At 42.7% G+C, this 20,424-nt stretch overlaps 1 protein-coding gene across 7 annotated transcripts in view; it reads left to right on the plus strand.

The window, feature by feature from the left end:
- Positions 1 to 20,424, plus strand: part of C14H16orf71 (chromosome 14 C16orf71 homolog) — a 104,837-nt gene that overhangs the window by 23,791 nt on the left and 60,622 nt on the right. For all 7 annotated transcript variants that reach the window (XR_004754694.1, XM_035339973.1, XM_035339975.1 and 4 more), the window contains 3 exons: positions 6,488 to 6,679; positions 9,258 to 9,413; positions 14,609 to 14,803. Coding sequence is in view for 6 of the 7 variants with exons in the window: in XM_035339973.1 (XP_035195864.1) it covers positions 6,488 to 6,679; positions 9,258 to 9,413; positions 14,609 to 14,803 (543 nt within the window). In the remaining variant the exon portion in view is untranslated. The remainder of the gene's footprint in view (positions 1 to 6,487; positions 6,680 to 9,257; positions 9,414 to 14,608; positions 14,804 to 20,424) is intronic.

Below are 20,424 nucleotides of genomic sequence, written 5' to 3' on the forward strand. Positions count from 1 at the left end.
GATTTTAGACATTATGCTGTTTCAGTAACGTTTAAAAAAGTTTTCATAATTTTTCTTGGTAATTTTACTCTCTTCCTCTCTGGAGTGTTATATAGGCTTTTGATATTCAATTTGGTTAGAGGGGATCTAGGATAAGGAAATGTTTTACTCAGTTTGCAGTTTCATAGAGAAATAATCCATTCCAGAGCCAAGACTAAGGCACAAGTTCCTAATTCCCAATACTGTGTTCACATGAAATGTGTAAATAATTTAACTTCTTTCACATATTTCAGCTGCTGCTTGTCAACCAGGAGGAGAAACTCAGAGTAGGAGCTTTTTGTTATGTGTGCATAGAATACCAGCACAATGAGGCTCTGAATCCCTCCAAGCCTAAGTGTTACTGTAATGTAAACACCAATCATGGAGAAGGCACTTCTCATTTTTAATGATTATGTCTCAGAAAGCAAACAAAATCAAATGGGATTCAATGCTACTTTGATTTAAATTTTAGTGCAATTTTCAGAGCGTTCCTTTGTTTACCTGAGGAGTTGAGTCTTTGAAAGAAAATTTTCCCACTTCTAGCAAATAAAGAAGAAATTGTGTGTAAAACAGCTGCTTCTTGCATGTTATTTTTGCCAGTTACTTGAATGTTTTTTAGCTGCATTCAGACTTGTTGCCAAATGCCCTCAGTTTACACAATTTTTCTTGAATATATTTAGGTGAAAAATAACCATTTAAAAACACTTTTGATTAGTTAATATGCTTCATAACCACACAAACATTGTGTTCTCGTGAACATTAGAATTATGTTGGAATTAGTCCTCAGTCATCTGAAAACTAGGCTGGTATTTGACACGTACTCCTAGCTGGCTTTAAATACTAATTAGAACATTCTATGTGCTAATGAAGTATTTCAGGGAGCAATTCTATCAAGGAAGTCACAGTCACTCTGACTGTGCTTTCCCCATCGCTGCTGACTGATAGATGTTCTTGTTTCATTCATACTCTTCTGATCTAGTGATCTCACAGTGACTAGAAAGATGTTGCCCAAGAGACCATTACCTGGCTGTGTAAGACTCTCAGTGATAACGTTCCCAACCCAGCACAGAGCAAGAAATCCCAGTAAGTCTCACGCTGGTGTACAGGAGAGACAGTGTGACAAGGGCAGTGCTTTGTTCTTGCATTAGGAGTTCTGGCAGCACAGGCAAGAGTTGAGCAGGTTAGGACAGAGCATGCCCTAAGGTACAAGATTCTTATTTAGGACCAAATGCTTGATGCTGTGGACTTGTCTTGTTCACTGCAGACAACAACAATCAAAGAAGTATGTTGAATTTTGGGGCCAAAAATACTTTTCTGTGTGATCCTGAATGATCACAGTCTCTCTCTAATGTATTCTTTGGGCCACATCCTTGGCTCTCCTGCCAGAAGGGTTATATATTTTTTGTTGCACAGATGTTAATTCTAGGGAAGCAGTTGAAAAATCCCTTATAGGGAATATAGGATGGGATAGGATGAAAAGGGATTGTTGTAGAACAATGACACATCCTGACCCAGAAATGTAACTGATCCTACCTATCACTGACTGCCAGAGCTGTGGTGGACATAAAGCTCCTTTAGATTGCATTTGGGGTTGACGATGCTCAGATGGCAGCAACAGGAAAAGGTGTACAAAGTGAATTTTTCTGTCCTTGGTTCCTGTGCCAAGCAGAGCTCAGTTCCTTCCTGTGTGTCATCTCTGAACTGCACTCCTATACTCAGTAATTGCTGGTGGTGAGCTGACATTTCACTCTGACTCTTACCCTCTTTGTGCTCCAGCAGAGGCACTGGCTAGCTTTAGCACCTCCATGATGCCAAGGATGGATAAGTGGCTCCTTCTGAATCAGAAGAGATTATATTCTTCATGCCAAAGATTAAGAAGAATTGTCCAGAACATGAAAATAATTTTCAGCAATTTTCTTTATTATTATTATTTTTTTAACTTGACCTCACACAGTATGTAGTGCCCTATCTGGAGAACTACCAAGATCATAGCAAATAATGCTCCTGTTTCTCAGCTCTTTGAGTTCCTGCAATCTTACTCTGGGAGAGTTATCTGCTTTGGAGGCTTGTATGCCCTCCCTTTTAGCAATCTGAAGCTCAGTTCAAATTAAAAAAATGCAATAATATCTTGCTGCCATTATATTTTTCAGGTCCATAACCTCAGCACGTTTGATATTCAGAAAGCCATTCGTGCTATATAGAGTGAATCTAGTACAAAAATGCATTAACAGAAAGACCATTCAGACCATTAACATCAATCATCCTCTCCTTTTTACTATTAAATGTTGCCTTTCTAATTACGGTATGTTCTGCCAGTTGCATACAGGAAATGCGGATACTTTCCGCATTCTTATCTGTTGCTCCCGCTTTGCAATGATAAAGCAGTTCTTTGAATAGTTTCACAGTTTATTCCACAATCTAATGTGGAATTTCAGATAATCTAGCAGATGGCATTGTCATCATTTTTCCTTCCCTGCAGAATGAAAATGAACAAACACTTGACATTTCCAATATGGCTTCATCTAACGCAAGGATTTTTAGAAGCCATGGAAGTGTTATCTGCTTTGGTTTGAGGAGAGGGGTACAAGTGTTAAAGGTATCCCAACTATCCACTGTCCTACATTAGCAACATGACTGCATGGAAAATAGATGTATCACCACATAATCAGCACGCTTGTGTTTTGTACTGTGAGCTGTGCCTCCAGCAAAGCATGAACATGCAATGCTAGAGCTATTTCAGCATGAGAGTATAGAATTTTCATTAGAGAAATTAGCTAGAGCTGCTAAAGTACCTAGAAATCAGTTCACATTTACAAACGTACAGCAGATGCATCATTTGGCAGAAGGTTTCTGCAGTCAGTAATTTGCCATTCATCAGGGATTGCCTCTGAAATCTGTGATCCAAGCTAGGGTGCGGATGACATAGAAGGATAAATTTAGACATGGCTGAAAACAATTATTTTGATTAAGCCTACAGCCAATGAGAGTAAGATTCTTCCTATTCCTCCCCTTCCCCCTCATTCACCTCCTCCAGTAAAGAAGGAGGAGACTCAGTAAGTACAACGTATATGCTTTACATGCAGCAGATGCTTTTGTTTAGCTCTCTGTGCTATAGAGTCTGCTCAGCATAGTAGAGAGTTTATTTTGATTGAACGTGATGCCTTGCTTCAGCATTAGCATCAGTTTAGTTTGTATTGGGAAAAGAGTGCTAGAAGGAAAATACTGAAGTTTTCTTTATTTGCAAAAGTAAGGCTGTGTCTGTAAAAAGTTTGCTGCTCCTTGACCTGTCCTTCCACGGGGAGATAACCCTCAGGCTGGGTGAGCTGATTCTGATGAGAAATACTGGCTGCTTTCTTGGATCTGTGCAGTGAAAGGAACTTTCCAAACATGTAATGTAGAGTGTTTTCCAAATAACAGTTGGATGGCAATCACTTTCACTTGCCATCGGCCTTATACCTAGCTGGGAGCCAGCAGCAAAGTTCTTAGCTGACCCCTTGGCTCCTGAGCTGCTGCTCTGTCATTCCAGCCTCTAACAGCTTTGATAATCTTTCCCAGTTCTAGGGCAACAGAGCTGTTTGTCCAAGGTGGTGTGCAGGCGTAGTAAAAGCAGTGCCAACTAGTCTTTTCAAAAACCATCAACAAAAGCATCATTTAACCAATTAGAGCTATTTTATTAGAAACAAAATGACATTAGTCTTGGCTGACAAACTTGTATCCACTAAGCTTCAGCTTGCTGTGATTATAAACAGCTCTGATTTAAAAAAAAAAAAAAGGCAGATCTGTGCAGATCCCTTTGAATTACTTTTTTTTTGTGGCTTAAAGCTAGAAGATATAGGTATCCATAAGACATCTTGCAATTAATTTCTCCTCCTTTCTTTTCAGTGTGGATTTGGGGGTGGGTTATTTAATTTTTACATACATATATTTAACGCGACCTATAGACGTGTGTTCTTCCCTGGCTGCTCAGCGTGGCCGATGCTTCTGCTTGCGCTGTCGTTGTGTCACAGCAGGGGGGAAATGTGGCCAGAACTGGGTGTGGAAGGGTGGATGGAGAATCAAGCTGAAGGGCTGTAAGCTGCAATGTTGTAAACTATAATTGCAAAATAAAATAGCAAGCACTTTGGAAATAGGAAATTTTATCTTATTTACTCTGTGGTAATTGCTGGTACTTGAGTACAATCAGCTGCAAGCCTGTCTGTGATTGACAGCACAATTCTAGCCAGAGCAACCAAAAATAGCTCAGGATTTCAGTCATTTTTATCTTTTTACAATCTAATACTGTCACAAAAGTCAGTGTAACGCAGGGAAATTGGACTCTCTTCATAGATAGACTAGATAAATTGGACAATGCTGAGCAAAGGCATACTAAGAAAGCATTGAACGTAGCCGACTTCAGCAGTTATTGCTTGGAATTAAACAGGATTAGCTCCTTTTCGTTTTTTTGTTCATTAGCCTTAGTATTTCTGCAACTAGTTAAGTTCTTCTTTGCCTAGATCTTTGTTGGGTAAGGAGTCTGACAGAGGAAGAGAAGGGCAAGGAGCAATGTTCACAGAATCACCTAGGTTGGAAGAGACCTCCAAGATTATCTAGTCCAACCTCTGACCTAACGCTAAAGCCTCATTCGCTCATGGAGAAGTGAAATTCTTATCTAAGCTTGGTCAGAAAACTTACTGAGACCTCCCATGCCACTGGGCCAAGTAGATTTGGAAAAGTTCTTCTGCTTAAGGAATAGATCTGGTTTAATCTTTAGCTCTCGAGTTACCTCCAGTCATTGATTGCACTCCCCATATGGTTGGTGAGAGAGGAAGAAAGAACCACGTCTCCAAACAGCCTATAGAAGATGGTCATATTTTTCTGAAAGTCTCCAAGTTTCTTTTCAGGCCTCTTCCTTGGAGAATTATGATGGTATTGTCAAAGCCATGTTAGCTTCCTAGGACTACAGTAACATTAGTACTGCAGATCTGCAGCATCAGAAGATTTTGCATGACTATTTTTCCTTTATTACTAATAAATGCACTTTTTATTTGGTGCTTGTAGGCAGCTGCCTTAGCAGCAAAATGACTGGGCAACACAGTAGATCTGCTTGTGGCTTTGTATTTATAGTTTTTTTTTTGAAAACCATTTTAAGGAATCCTGTGTTTTGAGGACAGGCACAAAAGTCAAAGCACATTAACTTGTCAAGTGGATTAGTCATTAAACACCTTTGTGAATGTTTTAATTCAGAATTAAAGTGGCTTTAATTGGATTTAGCTGATTTTGCTTCCAAAGTACATTCAGGTAAATCAAATTAAGGTTAATTCAGTGTAAAGGCATGGGCAGACATCCTCATTAAGGGCTACTTGGAGCAACTGGAAACAACTGCCCAGCTGCTCCTCAACACCCTTCTGTTCTCATTGTGCTCCTCCTGTGTTCCCACAGCTCAGCTCACGGAAAGGGGAGCCTGCTAGCCTCGTACTACAGTAGGTCACTTCGGGTTAATTCTACCCACCTTAATTAGCGGTCTAGTCTGGCTGATTGCACTGATGTGCACAGGAAGTGCAGTCTTGTTGCACTTTGCTGACTCTGAAGTGGTGAGCATAGCCTTCACCTGATGCTGTAACTAGTAGCTTGGAAATAACACCACCATAAACAGCTCCAGCTATTTATAAATGAATGTGTGTCTAAGCTGGTAGAATACATGCTCTCAGCATGCCTTTGGGGGGGCCTTAGGGTCCTTATTCAAGGATCATACCCATTGAGGAACAATACTCAAGGGTACTGGATAATCTTCATAATTTTAGGGATTAGTTTCCTAATTTACAGAAGAAATGTCGGGGCAGCAGACTGAATATAGATAGGAATAGCAATTCAGCTAATAATTACAGCTACTTTGGAGAAACTTTTACAGCATCTTTGGAGAAACAGAAGAGATCCCTTAAACTATAATCCCACAATTCAAGGTTGGGGTTGTTTGTTAAAGAACAGGTCTCTTCAAGGAGATGGATTTGCATCCTAAATAACCAAGTATCAATACTAAAGTAAAAAATAGGAGATTAATTCACTTAAAGGTATCATCATCTGTGAATGAGGTAGTAGATGAAGCACAAAATGATGAAAGTTTTGACATTTCTGTCATGCTTGCCTTGAGGGTGTTCACTGATTTTTTAAAAAAACAATGCCAAATCTTAAAGAATACAGAGTAAATCTGATCATGCTATATCCAGCTGTGACCACGTAATCTTCCATTTACCAAGTGGTATGAGGCTAAATGAAGACCCAGGTGACAGCTCTCCAAGAAAAACTGAAGTACTCCAGAATGTGTCACTGATATAATGACCTAGCTTTTATGGCTCCCGCTTCCTCTCTGATCACTAGATATTAATTGTCCCTCCTGTGATGGCAATGAATATAATTCATTTGTGATGATGAACACGGTTCCAGTAATCCAAATGACGTTCTTTTTCCTACTTTTTTTTTTTTTTTTTGACAGGAAGCCTCTTATCTGCCAGATATTGACACAATACCTAGATCAGCCACTATGAAAAATGAGGTGCTGCTTATGACAATTTGGCTGTCAAGTTGTGGCCAGGTATCTACAGACCAGTGCAGTGGGCAGGTGCCTGACGTAGTGCTGAGAGCAGCCAACATCTACAATGCCCTTGTGACGTGGCTTCTGTCTCTGGTGAGTATGTGCAGCGACTGCACAAAAGAAGGTTCTGCATGATTAAGGGTGTGTTTTTCCCTCCAGTGAATAGGTTCTCGAAATCGCTTTCTTCCAACAGCTACAAAGCAGTGGCTGAAGGAAGGAGAAATTATGTCCTAACTTGTCTTTAAATGCAAGTCTTCCTGGATTGTGCCTGTAGTTTACAAAGAGCATGGCAGAGAAAGTAAAAAATAAATAAATATATTAATTTAAAAAAATAGTGAGGCGGACTCAAAGTAATCAAAAGTGGCTACTGAAAGCAGAGGGCTAAGTATTATACTTGGTCCGCAGCAAAACGGAGACATTTCCATCCATTCGCTTGTCTCGACAGTTCTATTTAAGAACAAATCCTTTCCGATAGCCAAGAGGGCAGTAAACAAGTGCTGGTCTGTTTTGTCTTAGTTGTCCTTTGGATCACACCTTTTTCCCTCTAAAGAAACCTTCAGTCCTCCCATTCATCTGATGCTACCCTTTTCCTCTAAGGAAAATGGGAAGTATTCTTTCTTTCCCCTCAGCCCGGCATGTTGGCCTTCTTATTTTCCCTTGTTAAAGACGTTGGCATACCTATCCATGCACTCAACGTAAATTTCACCGTGAGTGGACAGCATGCACAAGGCTTTTAAATCACTTAAACTCCACTTAAACACTATTAATTGTTAATGATGTTCATGCTTCCATTAAAACATTGCCAACGTTCCTTAATGTTAGTTCAGTGCTAATGAAAATTGCCACTTGAACAACCCCCAAGTCTGAATCTTCCATTCAGAAAGTAGTTAGCTCATGAACAGCTGTGGTGTGAGGTTTCTTCTCTTTACTCCCACTTAAAATGCCTGAGCTCTGACTTGCAGCAGCTCTCTTTGAGCCTGACAGGGCATCTCAGCTTCCAGGGTTCAGCCTCTGCTAAGAGGGTCAAATGTTGTGATGGACTTTATGCCCAATACAAACTGGGGTAAAAGCCACAAAATGATTTCAAGCAGGTTCCCAAACAGCTGTTGGATAGCAATGAAAATGTCTGCATTTCTGTAATGAAAGAAAAGTTGAAGCATTTTAGACCAAATTCTCATCTGCTGATCATCTGTGTAATTCCACTGAATCACTGGCTTCCTGGCTTGTGTAAATCAGCATGTCTGTATTGTCTTCCTTGAAGATATGCTGATTTCTACTAGTGGAGAATGTGGAAGAGATGTGAGCATTCTCCAGTAGCAGAACTGCTGCAGAAATCCCCATGCCAAACTAGTATTCAAGGCAGTCAAGGCCTTGGTAGTGCTATTTTGAGTGACGCAACTGACCTATTCCACAGTTTGAAAATGCACCCGTGGCTTGTGTTGAGAATATATTTTTAAAGGCATTTATCTCACTGTAAATAGCTTGGTTTTATGTATGCCGTGAATAGCAGAGCTATTAATCTATCTAGAGATCATAGTGATGGTGTAAACCATGAGAACAAGGCTTAAGTGGTTTCAGTATTCACCAGAACCCTGGGAAGGAATTACAGTCCTGTAATGCAAGCTTGCCTGTTTCTTCATCTAGTACACGATCTGGGTCAGGGATCTTTGCCTCACATGGCTGCTGCTCTTTCTTGTGGCTTTGGTTGCTTGTGTCTGACTTTCTGATGGTCCTCTGCCCTCTTTCACCTGCTACCCAAGTTTCAGGATGCTTTGCAGTGCTGTGATGTCTTCTCAGGCTGTTTTGGATATCTCTTCGGTCTTTTTTCTACCCAATGGTAAGGTTTCTCGTGTGATCCATTGCTAAAATGCATCCTGTTTCAGCCTCATTTGGGGCAGCCTTGTGAGCCAACAAGCGGTCTCTCCTCCTGGAATCCTGTCTCTGGAACAAAACTGATGCTCATGATAAAAGATGCCCAGTGTTCATCTTGGGGCTGGCAAAAGTCCCTTTTTATCCTCCTTGTTTTGGATCAGATATGTATATTGGCAGATACAATACCTCCCACACAGGTACGGACAAGAAAAAATCTGACAAAAAGAAATCACCTCAAGTCTAACTACCAGGTGGATTCACTGGATAGAGATTGACGGGGTTTTGGCTTTTAGAGATCCCTAATAGGAAGGTGAAGTCTTATTAAAGATGCCTACAATAGCTCATCAGAATGGCATAATCACTGAGCACTGGTTTTTGAACTGAGATTGGACTGATTTCATTATCATTGATAAAGGCAGCATGCAGTGCCACGGTGACACGAATGTGCGGTGTTGACAGGGACCTGGTTCTCATTTCTTGCTAGACTAAAGAACAAGTGTAGCTTCTTGCTTTCACTTAGTGAAACTGGTGGAAGTCAGAGCTTGCAAGTCATGAGAGTCCTCACTGAGAAAATAAATCCTATGACTTATCAAAACCTACATGTTATTCCTATTTAATTTGGTCTTTATTGATTTTTCTAGTGGCTAAACCACAGCTAATCCACTAATCAAGTGAGGGTGCTCCCTGGGTTATTGCACATTATGTGACTACTCAAAAGCAACAGAGCAAGATAAGGGGTTACCTTCAGTCTCTAAATACAACCATCTAAAAATGAAATTATGTTCAAATGGATTTACAGGTGCCTCCTGTGAAAATTGAAGGTGGACCCAAAGCTCCATTTCAGGTGGTAGGGCTACAGCAGGCCTGGCAAGAGGATGGATTGGCCCTATATGCTTGTCTAATGCCACCAGATGAATCTCTAGCCCAAAACAGCACCGAGATCCAGAAGATTAAAGTAAGTAACAGCCTTTACACTTGCTAGTCATACGGAACTGCCACAGGCAGTTACTGCTGTTTTTCACTAGAGACCAGCCTTGAGTATGCCAATTCAAGCTCAAATTTCAGTGAGCCAGGACAAAAAAGCATAAGCGCTGCTCTAAATTAGAATGGGGGAACAGCCCAGTACTGTGTGAACTGAAAGACTGCTTACAGCTAATTGCCAGCTCAAGCTGTCCTCAGTTATGCTGAATTTAGATTATGTGCAGATGAGAAACCAGCTCTATATGGCAAAGTCTTTTGTCTCTGCTGCTCATTAGCTGTTAATATATTTTTGGTGGCTGTAACCCCACAGTGCAGGGGCTTGACTGAGGAGACATATGTTTGGCGTGCATCATGTTTTGTGCTGTTATATTTTAACCGTGTGAGGAGTGTGGCCTATGAGAGGGAATGTTGTCTTGCTATTTGGCTCCCAGGAGTCAGGACCCAAAGATAGGACCCGAGACTCTGTTCCTTCAACTCTGCTAGACTACAGAGTCTGTGCTGTGCACCAAAACACCAAGCTGAAAGGTCTAGCACAGAAGCTGAAAATCTAGCATGTGTAGGTGGCACAGTGTATTGTAAGGCATGATAGGAGCTCGTGTCCTGAAAACAGCAGAGCTGTGAAATGGAACAAAGTAGGGCCCAGAGTTGTTGTCTTTTAACAGAGCTAATTTGAAACAGATCACATCGAGATACTCAGAGTATCGACTAGTTTGTTTTCCTTTGTGGAGACAGCTTGTTAGGTAGTACCCTGAGACCTGCTGTGGCCTTGCTACTCTTGCCTGGTAGACATACCTACACCTACCTATGCCATGTAGGTGGCTCTTGCTGGAACATGTTCCCAAGCATATTTAGGGAACAGTGATCCTTTTGTACCTGAGGCCTCCTGTGGGTCACTTGCTTGACTGACGATCCTGCTATTGACCAACCTCAGCTGAGACACGGGCCTATGCTCTGATGGGTATGGTGAGCATCTCCCAGATGGCTCAAAGCAACCTTCATAAGGGTTGCTTTGGGTTTGGCAAGCTGGGGGTGGGTTTCCTACTCCTGAGAATGCCTGCCTCACCTCAACAGCTGCACTGTCTCTTCATCCTTCCTCACTGACTGGTAATAGGAATGTGGAGAGGGATGCACTAATTCTTGACACTTCCTCTATGCTGAAAAGATCCTGTAGGATCCAATAGAATCATAGAGTGCTTTGGGTTGGAAGGGACCTTAAAGATCATCTAATTCCAACTCCCTGCTATGATCAGGGACACCTCCCTCAGCCCAGGCTGCCCAAAGCCCCATCTCGCCTGGCCTTGAACACCTCCAGGGATGGGGCACCCACAGCTTCTCTGGGCAACCTGTTCCAGTGCCTCACCGCCCTCTGAGTAAAGAATTTAGTCCTTATATCTGATCTAAACCCACCCTCATTTATTTTAAAGCCATTCCCCCTTGTCCTATCCCTACACCCCCTGACAGAGAGTCCCTCCCCAGATTTCCAGAAGCCCCCTATAGGCGCTGGAAGGCTGCTGTAAGGTCTCCTTGGAGCCTTCTCGTCTCCAGGCTGAACAACCCCAGTTCCCTCAGCCTGGCTCCATAGCAGAGGTGCTCCAGCCCCTTGATAATCCATATAGCCCTCCTCCGGACTCGCTCTAATAAGCCCATGCCCCTCTTGTGGGGGGACAACTTGCTTAAGTTTCCCTTGCTCAGCTGCAGTGAGCATTCTTTGCTCGGAGCTGCCTGCCTATCAGCAGTAAAGATTGAATTTCCCATGACGTGTCATAAAGCCTGGAGTATGACAGCTGCGGCTCCAGTGCTTGCACACGTAAATGATTGATGCTGGCAAAAATGTCATGATTAAAACACTACTCAAAAAAACCCACACCTTTCTGCTAGTGTTTGGGCATCTGTTGGCAGAAGCAGCGCAGGGCTAATGAGGCTAAGCAGCCTGCTAGGCAGGACAAGGGCTTAGTGTTGATTTCTGTCTCAGGTGACTCAATTTCAGATGTTTTCTGTGAAACAAAGAAAACAGGAACAGGGACTAACCTGTCTTCTGTCCAGTTGCCTTGTCACTGTCTGCTGATCTCAGATGAGGAGCTGACCAGCACATCAGAACTGATGAGCACTGAGTATGCTCAAAATATGTATCTGGTGTCAAATAATTGAATGAACTCGTGAAGCTGCAAGCTCAGGCTGCTCCGAAGGTTTGCTTGGAGCTGGGAAGGATTCTGTCACAGGTTGTCAGAATGAGCCTCGTGGTGTTTCCAGTCCGCATATAAACAGTAAATGCTTTTTACTGCCCCATTTCCAGCCACTAATGTTGCTGTTGAGTTCAGCTAGTGTGCAAGGAAGTGAACAGGCAAGGCATTTGGATGGTGGTGCTCAAAGTGAGACTCGATAACTGAGGTTTCCTCTTATTGGAGGCTCTGCCGTATGTCATTTTGATAACAATGACTTCTGTCAGTTTTGCTTTCTTGAGGCGTTCATAAAGCTGCTGCTCTTTCCCCAGCGGAGATTTAAGCTGATAGGAACAACAAAAGTCTTTCAGAAATGTCAGCCCACAGCAGAGATGAGGAAAACAACCAGCCCTAACGGGGAGGCTAGTCCCGTCTCCCCACTCCTCCCCATGAACAGCTCCAGCTATTGTTGGAGAGAAATGTGGTAGACTTCACTTTTCACACTTAAGTCTTCAGTTTTGTTCTGTAGAGTTAATGTACAATACTTCAGTGGTTTAATCGGATAATAAAATTATTCTGTTGTGGCATTTACTGATTCTTGTTCTATTTGTCTCCTGTTGACGCCGTAAGAACCAGCTACCAGGGCTTCCTTCAAAATAGGAAAATCCAGGAAAAATAAGTGTTCCCAGGCATTCCTATTGCATCTACTGACTCCAAGAATGACTATAAAAAAGTAGGAACGTTTTACTTACCTTTTTTTATATTGTGTAGAGAGGCATACCAAGTAGCATAAATTTTAACCAACAGCATTCTGACAACTGATATTTAATGTTTATAAGTGGAAGGTCCAGGGTCCATTTTCAGTGCCTAAGATGTACAGGCTACACAGCTTACTAGGTAGATCTTTGCTTATTTGATGCTAGGAAGGAAATGCCCACCTTTGTGTGTCTGTGCTTGTATCTTGTGATAGCAGCAAAACGACAGTTGTCCATGGATTTTGTTCAGATTGTAACACAAATATGATTTTTACAGCAGACATTGGATTGCTAGAATCTGAGGACCTGTCTGTATCAAGAGAGCAAGGTTTCACCTTCTCCAGCTTGCCTCACTGATAATTCCTGCCCCTGGTGTGACTGAACACCCTGAGGGTGTTCATTGCTCTCATTGGCTTTGATGTATTTGATTCTGTGGCTTGGCGCCTGCCCTAGCATCACAGCTCCAATAATGCTGGGGTACAGTTCACCACCAGCAACTGGAACAAGGCAGCCGGCTGCTTTCATGTAGCTGTAGTGTACTGCTGGTTGCTTTGGGGTGTTTCTTTGGTTTTTGTGTTGTTTTTTTTTTGTTTTTTTTTTTCAGTTACTAGTAAATGGAGATGAGCTACATTACGGACCTGTAAGCCATCAATTCTTTATTTACTAGCTTCTTCACTGCCATCTATGTCTTTCATATGGTTATGAATATAATAAGGGTTTCTCAAGGAAAATGTTCCTGTCCTGAGCAGATTAACTTTTGGCTTATTCAATTATGATGACATCTGTTTCTCTATAATATGCTTCTGTGATGTTTTAATCCCATTTCTGTTGCTTTTTGGGGGTTTAGTTTTGCTCGTTTTATTTCAGTGCTCCTTCCAAACAATTGAGAAAAGTGAGAAAAATTTGAATATTCCTGCGTGGTTTTGGTTTCTTGAGTTGTGAGAGCAAATGCTCGTACACCTCTTGTAATTTCTGCATGCAGATCGACGAGCTGCATTTACAGGCATGTCTGATGGGAATTAGATTTGTACAGAGTATGCTTTCTAAGAATCTACTCAGCATTCCCAATTAGGCACACTAGCACCACGCAGAGCAGCATGGTTCTTCTCGGTACGCTTCGATCACTTAACAATTCCGTGGTGGTTCAGAAGAGCTCACCATCTCTGTCATTAGATTTGGGGCTTTTTTTTTTTTTTTCAGACCTTTTCTGCTCGAGTTCTAATTTCTAGGTGCTGTAATAGAGGATATGGAGAAGATGCTTTGCTTAATTGCTAATTCTGTTCATTTCTGATTGGGTTTCACTGAGGTCACCAATTTGTTCTCTGAAAATCTGACTAATTAAGAACAAACTTGAAAGAACAAAGGGCTTAGAGGGGAGGTTAAATGATGGAAAAATGTAATTTAGCAGTGCAGTGTTCAAAATTAATGTATCAATATTAGTATCAATCTTTTAAAAATCCTGAAATAAATAAATATTTTCATTTCTATCCCTATGAAGCCCTTTGCAAATTTATGTTTTGTTGTATCAGACTGTTTTGTAACCCGGTGTATGGCATTTTCTCCCTCTTCAAGAGGGATGTGGGTATGCAATGTGCTTTGGAGCAGTATTTGCGGGCTGTCAGATGTCATGAGCCAGTTATTTTATACCAGTGTCTGGCTGCCAGTCGAAGATTGCTGTTAACTCTCCAGTTATCAACCACGATGGGGTTTTATACCTGAGCTGTCCACATGTATCCAGGATTGTGGTGGAAGGGCAATGCTGCTGATCTTCCCAGCCCCTTTACCAAAGGGGTTTTTGAGGCAAGTCCACATGGAAGCGTGTCCCCAGGCTATGGTGTGAGCATGTCCCACAGTCAGCTGGTGGGCATAACTGGCTGTTGCAGACATCTGCTCTCAAGTCCTGTCTCTGGTGTCACAAACCCAGACAGTATCGGGACCTTCAGCTCTGTCTTTGGTCAGTGGAGACTTTGCAGAGTGACGGCAGGATCGTGGGAGGAGTGTGCTTTCTGTGGGTAAGGGGACAAGTTCAGAAGCTCTGGTTGCAGAGATGCAGGTTGTGATGGTTTGGGAGGTTGAGAGGTGTTAAATTAAGATTTTGATTTGGAGACACTGAAGTGCAGTTGTATGGCAGATGCACGAAACACGAGGCTGGGATTGTTGCAGGCAGAAAGAGCTGTTACAGGTACACAGTGCAGCACAGAACAGCAAGGTCCAGTGCCTATCACCAATGCATTTTAATTGTTGACTTTTTGCAGACTGAAGAAGATCTCCAAGGAACATCCGTTTTTTTCCAAAGGATTACCGAATTTCTATCCTGTACGTGGCTTCCAGATGTTATCTGGTGGAGACCAAATCTGGTCAATTGCTTCCAAAACCAGCTATATCCACTTGCTCCTGAAATTCCCTCTGTCCTGCTGAGTTGCATCACTACTGTTAGTCCTGATCCTCAGGTACTGTACAGAAATGCTTGGGCTTCTGTGTTTTTTTTTTTTCTCATTATGTCCAGTAGAAGCTGTTGTTGTTCCCGTATTACAGGTATTTTCATTTGGTTTAGCTAAGCATTTAAACTCTGTTTGAAAATAAATTCTTCAAAGCAGTGTTGATTTTCCACTGAAGTGCATGAGATTACAAGGACATAGCACCACTTAAAATCAAGTGATTAAACTCGCTTTCTTAGAGACGTCTGTAGGAACATTCACCTCATGCTGTCTAGAAATAGAATGATAATTAACTTTTTCACTTCTGTAAGTTTAGCAAGTGTTCCGTAACATATTCAAGTGAATGTAATGTTACAAGAATTCGTGTACCTTGGGCTTTCTCAGGGAGTTTATTCCCTGTGGGCATCAAACATTGCTTTTAGGCCTCTAAGTACTTAACTGCCTCTCCCACTTTACAGTAAATATTTATCCCAGCTTTTCAAAGAAGCACTGAACGCTACCTGATTTCCATACCTTTTGAGGGAATTTTCCACTTATTCCTTTCCCATGACGTCACCAGCCTTTATTTGATCATGTTTTTTCCCCAGTATTCCTAAATCATCCAGAAAACTTGAGATACAATTCCAGGGAATTGTGAAGGCTGCAATTCTGGTTCACAGCAAACTTTAGTTCTGAAAATAACGTAGCATGAGAACTTTGCTGCAATCCCAACCAGATTTGGGGATTACTATTACAATGTGAGAATCAATGCCATGAAAGCTTAGGGGCTTAGCAGTGCACTCAGCAATTTGCCTCAAGGTTTATCCCACTTCTCTGAAGGAAAAGGAGGCTTAATATTGTTGATTTGCAGTCACTGTAGCTTTCAAGTACAGGCAAGTGCAATAAAGCAGGCTGACATACTTGTAAAAGATAAATCTGCTGTATACTTGGAAGGCATAAAGTAAGGCATCATTTAAAACAGTCAGGGCTTTTATGCAAATCCCCTATTAGGGGGATTATAAATCATTAGAAGTTGAACAGCAAGATAGCAGGCACTTTCTGGGGGTAGGTCTTTGCCTTGATGCCATAGAAAAATGAAAGTTAATTTAAAGGCCACATTCTCTTCCTGAGTTCAAATGCTCTGTGCCACCCAGGTTCCCAGGCCTGAATTACACAGAGACCACAACGTATCATGGCTTTTTAATAGATGTGTCTTGCAGTTAAACAGAAAGGCTGACTTCTCTAAGCAAGGCACAATGAGCCAGCCTCTCAGCAGGCAGCAGCTAACCCTGTTGTCTGCCTGAAGCTTTCCAAAGTGGTACCAACTGAGAATGTTCCCAAGTGTCATTAAAATGCAACCAGTATAAATTCTACATGGAAAATTCAGTATCCCATTTTTTAACTTCATTGGTCTGAAAGCTTTGTACAGGGCCTGTGATCCGTACTTGCTTTTTATTTACTTTATTTTGGAGCGGTGTATGCAAGCCTGAGTTGACCAAAGGACCTGCTGCTATCTGTTGGAAAGGCAGACAGTGAATGCCCATCCTTGCTCCAGGTAGCTTAGTCTGAAACACAAGGCCTGATGGGTGGATGAAACAAATGGGTAGGAGTGGAGGGAGGAGGAACATCAGGTAAAGCTGCCATCCGGCCATGTGCTGACTAGCTCTGTGTACGGCTTTACATGCAGTTGATGGCAGTTGCTGTAATACATTCAACAATGTGCTTAAAGGTTAAGCCAAGGTCTTGTTTTCAGTCAGTTGTTCTAGTGTTTTTTCAGTCTGTTTGGAACGCCAAACAGATTGCTTTTCTCTTGCAATCTTTCTTTGAGGCTTTCTTATTAATACTATGCATGCTGCCCATTAACCTCCAGTAACTCACTTCAGACGTGAAGAGTAAACTCACAGAGCAGTCGTTAAAACCTCAGGTTAGGTTAGGAGTGGCATAATCCCCACAGAAGTCATTAGCTACAGTGTTCCTTGTCAGCAGAAAGAGAATTTCATTTTAACATGGAAGTACTTTCTGCTGGTAAGCCTTAGGATGCAAGCATTAACCCTAGGGACACAGGAAACCTCTAGCCAGCACTGTTGCTTTTTGCCTCTGCTAATTTGTTTCATTAAGGCACGCTGCTTTTGTATTGCACTTTCTCCAGTGCTCTGTACCCTGGAGCCCTTGCCCAAAGGGTACAACCCCACCATCTACCACTTGACATCTCTTTGCACGCTTCCCGGAGCATTTTTTGAACTCCCGACCTGTACAGATGCCTGCTGTGAGAGAGGAGTCAGGGCACAGCAGGACTGGGTGAGTGATCGTGTCAGCAAGGTTTCAGGGAAGGGAACCTCCATCCTTAAGTGGAAGTGAAGGTGATTTTTTTGTGATTTTTTTTTTTTAAGCTCCAAATAATTGCTTTTGTTGCACCTCCTGATGATCAGTTCCCTACTTGCTCCTTCTTTAGTTTCCCTCCTGACTTCCAGCACAAGTGTTGGTTTTTCTTCTTTTTTTTTTTTTTTTTTTTTTGAGACAACAGTACTGATTGAAAGCAGGTCTACACAAAGCTCCCTCTTTGCTTCTCACTTAAGCAAAGCTCATTTTTTTTTATTCAGTTTTGGCTAAACAAGGATGAGAATTCCAGAAGTGGATCCTGGGCACCAAACTTGCCTTGATGTTGCAACTCAGTGCTGCAAAAAGACTTTAAACAGTGGAGCCTGAACCAACAGGAAGTTTGATGTGTGGGAGAGGACTTGCAGAAAGTACAGCAGTTCTTTAATGTGGTATTTCTGTAACACAAACGCAAACTTTTCGGATTTTCCTGCTGGCAAGTTGGTGGCGACTACGTTACCAGAAGAGCTTTACGTGTACAAAGGCTCAAGCTTGAAAGTTGCAGACTTTTTCCAAAGACTGAAATAACCAGGTAGAACAAGAGCAATGCATGGCTGAGGAAATTAGAAATTGCTGCTTCGTGCTATGGAAAAGTGGGCACAGATTCTTTGCTTGTTACTTTGTGCACTTTAAGGCACCTAATGGGGACATGCGAGTGCCTGAACTCTGTACGTAGTCTTTGAAGCGGGAGTGAGAAGCATTTCCAGTGACAGCATGCACAGGGTGACCCTTCTAATTCAGGCACGTAGGTTAAAACCCTGCCTGGGATGCACCTGTTCTCTAAATAGCATGGAGAGAGGGAAGCTGCTTGATGTGAAACTTCAGAGACGTTGAAAAATCTCCCAGGAGAAGCAGCAGAAACAAAGTTTTTGCAACATTCAAAACAAGAGCAGAAAAAGCCATCTGACAAACCGAGGTGTCCCAGTGGAATGAGCCAGATGATGCAATGAAGCTTTTTGGGTTCTTCACTTCTGACTAGAAATTTAGTCTTTCCAAACTAAAATTCCCTAACAGGACCAGAACCTTCTAGAGAAGTGGAAGGGAAAAAAGGCATGTTACAGGTGGAAGTAATCCTTAACATTTCCTGGTGCTTCCCTCCCTGCAATACAGCCTGCAGGGCATGTTTGGTTGTGAATCTGTATTTTAGAGTCCTGTCAAGCTCGTGCTGAGCTGTAGAGTTTGAATGCTGTGATTTTGTTTCACTGATGAGTATCAGGGCTTTACCCGTGCTGAGTGGCTTCAGCATCTTCCACTGTCTCTTGCTACAAGTTTTTAATTCCACTGCTAAAGAGGCTTGCACAGAGAACTGCTACTTACGACCACAGCAGCTTTTCACCTGACACTCTTCATGCCCTTGGCTGCTTGGGCATTGCCTTTCACACCATCTCAAGTGTAATAACTGCCGGTATGCTCCAGATCAGGGCCTCATGGGTGTTGGCAATCACACTGTTTTGGTTTATTGCCCCGTGTTCTCCCCTTCTCCTTTCATGTTGTCTGAGAAGCAGCAAGCTAAGAGCTTTAAGCAGCAGCTGAGTTAGGCCATGTAACGTTTCATGGGTGGAGAGTGCAGGCGGAACTACCTGGCATGCAGCGCAATTCGGCCAGCTGTCAGACCTGATCCCTGTGTTGCTGCAAGGTCTCGGAGTTAGTGCATGGCCCAGGGCCATGCTTTCCTCCTCCAGGCTTATACTGAGCCTGATGCCAAAGCTTGAAGGACTTGATCATTGAGCTGCTAAACTGGGTGTTGGAGTACTGGACCGACACGTGTGGGGAGGTACAGCCCCCAGAACAGCACCTCCACATCTGCTTGCCCAAACAGGAGAGCCAGCAGGATGCTGAGACTTGCAGCATGGCACACGCTGGCCCCGAAGCCCAACAGCTCGTCTGTTTAAGTCCCAGCTGAAGTTCTAAACCAGGAGATCTGTTCATCCTGCCCCTTGCTTTCCAAATCTTGCTTGTGTCTCATCCTTACCTGAGTTGATGCTAAGGGCCCATGGGTCTGGCACCCTGCATCTGCTGGGTGGCCTGATAGCCGTATCTCCAGCCCTGGGGAGAGCACTTAGGTACACATCACACGTCATCGGACTGATGAGTCCGCGTAGAGCTGAGTCACCTGTGGGTGAGACATTTGTCCTGGGGCCTCCTCTACGTGCGTTTGTAGCAATGACTCCGCAGCAGAAGGGCTGCATGGCTGCATCTCAGCCATCTTCATGAGACAGAGGGGAGATGGTGACAGCCTGGCTGCAGCTGAGTCCTGTTGATTTTTTGTTGTGCTGTTGATTTTAGTGAGGCCAGGAGTTCGGGTTGTCACTGGGAGTTGTAACTAGAAAACCCACGCCTTTTAAAAGGAGAAGGGGCTACAATGGTGTCTGCCTAAGTTTGTATGGAGATGAAGACTTCGCTGAGGGAAGAGTAGACTCTTATATTTAATTTTTCCTAAAGTCTGGGAGCTCACATTTAAATTGGGACCATCACTAACTGTTGTAGAAGAAAGCAGTTTAAAAAACGATCAAGCTAATGTGCTTTGCCATTAGTGCTGTGCATGATTGGCAGAATGGGTGGAAATTAATCTCATCCATTCTCCTGTGTTTTAGGACGTCTCTTTGTTTATACAAAAGAGGTGCCAGTGGAAGGAGATGCATCTTCATACTGCCTGAAATACAGTCATCAGAACTGCACATTTTAGTGACAAAGTCCTGAATGAGCTCGCTCTCTCCCCAGACTTTCCCCTACCTGGGATCTTCTTACTGTGCTTGCATGTTTCCTGCACTAAATCTGCAGTCACCTGAAGGGAGTATGCAGAATGGAGAAGAAAAGGTGTGAAGAAAACAAACTCAAGTTTGCGTTAATCTGTATTCCACGAGGAATACTGCACTAATGCATTGGGGTTTATGACAGCACAGAGAGGAGGAAGTTTGAGGATAATGCACTCTAACTCAGCGGCATGATTGAGCATCTCCCATTAGCCATGAACCTTGCCTGTATGTTAGTGTCCAAGCCTTTGCTAGAATGAGAATAGCGCTTCCTCTGCTGCTGCTGACGTGGTCAGTGGAGTTGCAATGTTATAGAGGTATCGGATTCACAGGCTGTCTTGGGAGGTAGGAGGGGATGCACCATCTGTCCTAGGGATTTAGGTGCTGTCTTAGTGATAATGGCTGAGCAAGCCTTTACATTAGAAAGCACTTTGAGTGCAAGGGGATGAGATTGCAGAGTACATAAAAATTCTTCCTGTTTTCCTGCTGTGGCTGGGAAGCAGTCTAGAAGACTTGTTGCAACTT

The sequence above is a fragment of the Oxyura jamaicensis genome, chromosome 14 (assembly GCF_011077185.1).
Source record: "Oxyura jamaicensis isolate SHBP4307 breed ruddy duck chromosome 14, BPBGC_Ojam_1.0, whole genome shotgun sequence".
Lineage (NCBI taxonomy): Eukaryota > Metazoa > Chordata > Aves > Anseriformes > Anatidae > Oxyura > Oxyura jamaicensis.